The 6,342-nt window shown below is 44.1% G+C and overlaps 1 protein-coding gene across 1 annotated transcript; it reads right to left on the reverse strand.

Moving 5' to 3' along the window:
* Positions 1–3,408: 3,408 nt before the first annotated feature.
* On the reverse strand, positions 3,409–5,485 carry LOC130083308 (uncharacterized). Its single transcript, XM_056248328.1, has 2 exons — positions 5,452–5,485; positions 3,409–4,754 (listed from the first exon to the last, which is right to left on the reverse strand). The coding sequence occupies exon 2, from the start codon at positions 4,735–4,737 to the stop codon at positions 3,451–3,453; it is 1,287 nt and encodes a 428-aa protein (XP_056104303.1). The 5' UTR covers positions 4,738–4,754; positions 5,452–5,485; the 3' UTR covers positions 3,409–3,450.
* Between the last annotated feature and the right edge of the window lie 857 nt (positions 5,486–6,342).

A 6,342-nucleotide genomic window follows, 5' to 3' on the forward strand; every position in this document is an offset into this window, starting at 1 on the left:
AAATGCGTGGATGCAGCTCTGGCTCCCTTGAGACTCCAGGGCATTCGCGTATTAAATTATATCGACGATTGGTTGATTTTAGCTCAGTCAGAGCAGTTGGCGGTTCGGCATCGAGATGTCGTTCTGTCTCACATAAAGGAGTTGGGGTTGCGGCTCAACACCAAGAAGAGTGTTCTCCTCCCTACTCAGAGGACCACTTTTTTAGGTGTAATTTGGGATTCGACCACAATGCAGGCACGTCTATCTCCTGCTCGGATCACTGCGATTCTCACAGCCGTAAAAAATGTAAAACTAGGCCAGTCACTCACTGTGAAACAGTTTCAGAGACTGTTGGGGCTCATGGCAGCAGCGTCCAACGTGATTACTTTTGGCCTGCTGTACATGAGACCCCTGCAGTGGTGGCTCAGAACCAAGGGGTTTTCTCCGAGGGGAAATCCGTTCCGCAAGATCAAGGTCACGCGGCTATGCCTTCGTGCTTTGGTCATGTGGAAGAAACCTTGGTTCCTCGCCCAGGGCCCAGTGCTGGGAGCTTCTTGTCGACACGTCACGCTTTCGACGGATGCTTCCCTCACAGGATGGGGGGCGGTCATGAGTGGCCGCTCGGCGCAAGGTCTTTGGCAGGACCATCATCTGTCATGGCACATAAATTGTTTGGAGATGATGGCGGTATTTCGAGCTCTCAAATATTTCCTGCCAGACCTGAGAGGCCATCATGTGTTGGTTCATACGGACAACACGTCAGTGGTTTCATATATCAACCATCAGGGGGGTCTGAGGTCACGTCACCTTTGCAAGCAGGCCCATCAGATCCTCCTATGGGCCCAGGGGAAGTTGCTATCTCTCAGAGCAGTTTACATTCCGGGGCGTCAGAATGTGGGAGCAGATATACTGTCAAGGCAGGGGCTGAGGCCCGGGGAGTGGAGACTTCACCCCGAGGTGGTGGAGCTCCTGTGGGAGAAATTTGGTCGTGCTCAGATAGACCTTTTCGCATCCTCAGATACAACCCATTGTCCCATGTGGTTCTCTCTCACGCACCCAGCTCCTCTCGGACTGGATGCGATGGTGCAGGTGTGGCCGAGGCTGCACCTGTATGCATTTCCCCCGATATCATTGCTCCCGGGGGTTCTGGAGAGGGTTCGCCGGGAAGGGGCCCGTCTGCTACTAATAGCCCCTTACTGGCCGACTCGAGTTTGGTTCTCGGACTTGGTGTCTCTTCTGAACGGCTCTCCCATGGAGATTCCAATCAGGAGGGACCTGCTGTCCCAGGTAGAGGGCACGATTTTTCACCCTCGGCCGGAGTTGTGGAAACTGTGGGCCTGGCCTCTGAGGGGGCCAGGCTCATAGAATCCGGTCTCTCGACTGAGGTCGTTGAGACCATTCTCCATTCCAGAGCCCCTTCCACGAGAAGACTGTATGCGCTGAAATGGAAATTATTCTCCACCTGGTGTGGTGAGCGTCAGTTAGATCCTGTTAACTGCCCTGTTGGTTCAGTTCTCGATTTTCTGCAAGACCGTTTCTCTGCTGGATTATCTCCTTCCACCTTAAAAGTGTATGTGGCGGCTATATCGGCCTATCATACCCCTCTGGGGGGTACTTCTATTGGGAGAGATCCTCTGATTATTCGTTTTCTCCGTGGTACATTGAGGTTGAGACCTGCACTGCACTCTAGAGCACCGGCTTGGGATTTAGCCATTGTACTTGAGGGTCTGGCTCTGGCTCCCTTCGAGCCTATTGAAGAGGTTTCAGAAAAATTCCTCACTTTGAAAGCTTTGTTTCTCCTTGCTATTTCTTCTATCAAGAGAATTGGAGATCTGCATGCCCTGTCGGTTGCTCCTTCATGCCTGGAATTTGCACCTGGTATGGTGAAAGCATTTCTATACCCTAGACCGGGCTATATACCTAAGGTCCCAGTGAATGTTGGGGGTCCAATAGTGTTGCAGGCCTTTTATCCTCCACCTTTTAATACCCCAGATCAGGAACAATTGAACCTGTTATGTCCAGTTCGGGCATTAGATGCCTACGTTCACAGAGCTGCCCTGTGGCGTAAGTCAGAGCAATTATTTGTATGTTTTGGGTCACCCAGAAGAGGGTGCCCTGCATCGAAGCAGGTTATGAGCAAATGGATAGTCGAGGCTATTTCATTGGCTTATGAAGCGGCCGGTCAGCCTTCACCTATGGCTGTACGGGCCCATTCTACTAGGAGTATGGCGGCCTCTACGGCCTTAGTTTCGGGTGTTTCCCTTCTTGATATTTGTAATGCGGCAGGCTGGTCCTCTCCGCATACATTTGTCAGGTTTTATGACCTTGACCTCTCCACTCCTGGGGCGAGGTTGCTTGCTTCTTAGTGTGCGCCAAGGACTTCACACAGAACGGGCATTTGTCACTATGGCGTAGTGGGTATGGGGTTCCCACCGCGTCTCAAACGCAGCTCGAAGTTCCCTTGAAAGGGAACGTCTCAGGTTACGTATGTAACCCTGGTTCCCTGAGAGGGAACGAGACGCTGCGTTTGCCTGCCATACTTCCTGCATACCCTGATCGACTTACTTCAGACTTTTCAGAAGCTGTCGCTGACTGTTTTCAAGGGTGCTTTATAGTTTCCTGGTCTATGACGTCACCTATGACGTATCGGGCTTCCATTGGACTGATTTTACACGTGCTTCATGACGCAATCACGCAGAGCGTTCCCACCGCGTCTCAAACGCAGCGTCTCGTTCCCTCTCAGGGAACCAGGGTTACATACGTAACCTGAGACGTTTACTGGATGTGCCAATATCCATGTTTTGTATTTGATTTACATTTATTTCTTCTGCCAAAAATGTTAATTCCTGAGAGAAGCAGACCAATTGTTTTTAGGTATTTGTTATTTCTTATTCTTATATGATATATCCACATTTTAATACTGCTATATATGAAATTCAACTTAAAATGAACCGATTACTTGAACTGTCTCAATTACATTTGTATTTGTAAATGTTTGTTTTGCAAAAAAAAAAGTGTAATCTTAAAAACAATGATTTTCATATTTAATAAATATTTAAAAGAACGTTTGATCTGACTCATTTAAATATATATATATATATATATATATATATATATATATATATATATATATTGAGAGAATTTTTTTTTTTTTAGATTATGCCAATTGTGAAGCCTTTTATATTACTTGCAATGAATACATATTATACAAAGCTTCTTTTTTTTAAGCCAATTTAAAATATTGATTTATACCAAATTCAGAAAAGAGTTTGCATGAAATGCTGAAAATTAGTTTGAACTGAATGGTTTCTGAACATTAGGTTAATGTAAAATCTTTATTGTGAATGGTTACTTCAATTTTATTAAATTAATCCAATGTTTCACTTTTTACAGTGTAGTTGAAACCACATTCATGGGCGGTTTGATGTACAGAAAATGACCCACAAATAATAACAAAAGTAGATTTAGCAATCACTGCACAACACTTGGACACATGTTTGTAAGAGCACAACAGACAGTGACAACTTTGTCCAAGAAAACCACAGTCTCACCCTCACATGGCAGAGCCATATTTATGGGAATTTTAGAAGACAACATTTTGTACTTGTTGCGTACTTGTCCAATAACTCTCTCCACGTGGATTCTGAGATGTGCAATGGATCTTGTTTCCTCCACATCCTTTGCATCCAGTTGTTGACGGCCCTTTGTGAACGCTGGTATTTTGACTTCAGCACACATCAGTCCCACACTCTCCTTTATGTCAAAACCTCGATCTGCCAGTACCATGTCACCTGGAAGTAGTTTGTCTAGGAAACCACTTTCCTCTGTTATTCGTTTGTCACTTGTCCGCCCACCCCACCCTTTGGAGATGAATGAAATTACTCCCTGTGGAGTAATGCCGATGAGGTATTTCAGTGTATGTCTGTGTTTATAATTTGAAAATGTTTGTGCTCTTGCCTGTAGATTGGATGGTCTTTCTATAAAAATTTCAAAGCAGTCCACAATGGCAGCAACACGATTTCCAAATGTCTCTGCAAACTGGTGTGGCATACTGATGCGCAAACTCTCTCTGTCAGGCCAATGCACCAGTGGAGATAAGCGTGAGTAAAGTACATTTAATGTGTCTTGAAATGCAGCACTAACAGTCGCTCGGTGCACGCCAAATATATGGCTGATGTGCTGCATTGGCAGATCCAATCTCAGACGCATCAATGTGAGAAGGATCATTTGAAAAGGTGTCAACTTTCTTTTTCCCTGATGCAGAAATGGCATTATATGGCACAGCAAAACCTGAAAAATAGCATATGTTGGAAGTCCAGTGTAATATTTTACCTTGCCATCATCATCCTTCAAAAATTGCTCTGTCATTTTGCGCTCATCAAGTTCTCGCTTCAGATTCCTGTTTTCCTCGAGCAGACGGTTGATTTCAGCGTGTGTAGATTTGCAGTGCACACATTTCTCTGCACTCTGGTTATCAGGATTTTGTGCTGTGTCCTCTGCATCTTGTGCTACCTCCTCCACATCTTCCTCTGTGTCTTGTGCTACCTCCTCCACATCTTCCTCTGTAACGTTACCTTGTGCTACCTCCTCCACTTCAGATGGAACCGTGTCCTCCCCTTCCTCTCCTGGCTTCTCGCTAGTCCCCTGATGTTTGAGGTGTCTTCTTACTTGACGTGCAAACCTCTCTTTGTTTGTCACTTTCACTTCATTATGGCCCAGAAGCAAAGATGGTGCCCAGTCAGGATGAGTGTCCAGCATTTCAAATGCTGGTTGTCCTGTAAATACAGAAATGTTGTAAGTTTTTAGACAATTATGGACATCTTCATATACTTTCAACACACACACACACACACATATATATATATATATATATATATATATATATATATATATATATATATGAAGAGTTCAGATGCAAAAGCCTCTAAATGCCATCTGAAATTTTCTTATAGAATGATCATTTTTATCAAGCTTGTATATTTAAATTCAATAATTTCACTTAAATGGCAATGAAGATTACCTATTAATTGTCATTTAAGTGAAATTACTGAACTTAAATATACAAGCTTCTTAAAAATTATCATTCTATAAGAAAATTTCAGATGGCATTTAGAGGCTTTTGCATCTGAACTCTTCATATATATATATATATTTATATACATACAGTACACACACACACACACACACATAATGATGTTAGTTAGTAGACAACACTGGGCCAGAAGATAAACAAAAGCTAACTCATTAATCTAAAGTGATCTTCATAAAACTATTGACAGTGTGTGACTTCTTCAAATATAATTTTTTAATCAAATTCTTAAGACATTGTGACTGGAGTTGCAAATGGAACATTGTCTGTTGCTAGCCATAAATAATGCGTTCCTCTGGAATCCAACACACACCGACGTTTAAGTCTATGAGAGCAAAATGAAAATACTGTATTTAGGTCAAAGTTATAGCCAGAGAACTCACCCGAAGAAAAATGCCGAGAACACACTCTCGTTGATGCAGGTGTCACAGTCTTCGTCTGCACCTGTCTGTCTTAGTCATCTTCACTACACTACCCAGAATCCTCCTTGTCTCCACACCTGTACTCACTCCCTCATTATCCACCTCGTCATCATCATCTGTGTCACCTGTCTTCACCTCGTTAGTGTTCATTTGTCTCTGTATTTAGTTTGCTTCTGTTCATTCAGTCTTTGTCGGTCGTCGTCTATGTATGGTTGTATTAGTGTGAGTTTTGTTTGCCTGCCTGTACCTGTTTTGAGTTAGTTATCAGTAAATGTTTAAATTGGAGCCTTCTTGCCTCAGACTCTTCTTCAACCCGCACCACAACCCGTGACAGCAGGGATGTTGTGAAAAGTGTAGTTTTTCCTCCTGAGTGCGGCAACCCACGCGATCCGGCGTCTTCTCGTTAGCTCCTCGACCTGCTTCCCTTGTTGTTTCTTCCAAGAAGGAACGCTGAAAAAACCATAGACAGTAAAAGAAATGGACAGAGCCATCTCATTGGAACTCAGTTGAGACAGTTGAAGCCCATTTTTAGCGATTTTTGAGCACTTCCGTTCCTGACGCGCAGACTCAAACCGACTCAAACTAAGCTTGATGACGTGAGCAACCTGTCTGACAGACGTTAATCTTCTAGTAGCTGTGCCAAGAGGAATCTGAATCATTCCCTTCCGAAACTTGCAGAGCCAGAGATCGTGAGTATTAGCTGTCCATGAGCTCGCAGAAGGAGCAGCTTTACAACCCTCTATGGGCTTCTCCCTTGACTTTATGCCTCGACGTCCCCCCGATTGCGCGCGAGTTTCTACTTCTGTCTATACGGTAATTTCTGTACAGCGCGACAGAGAGTCGAGTGGTTAT

The sequence above is a fragment of the Rhinichthys klamathensis genome, unplaced genomic scaffold (assembly GCF_029890125.1).
Source record: "Rhinichthys klamathensis goyatoka isolate OS25496 unplaced genomic scaffold, OSU_Roscu_1.1 h1tg000054l_1, whole genome shotgun sequence".
NCBI classification, from domain to species: domain Eukaryota; kingdom Metazoa; phylum Chordata; class Actinopteri; order Cypriniformes; family Leuciscidae; genus Rhinichthys; species Rhinichthys klamathensis.

Excerpts from the sequence above, each read along its gene's own strand:
- LOC130083308 (XM_056248328.1), bottom strand. The coding sequence starts at position 4,737 with ATGCTGGACACTCATCCTGACTGGGCACCATCTTTGCTTCTGGGCCAT.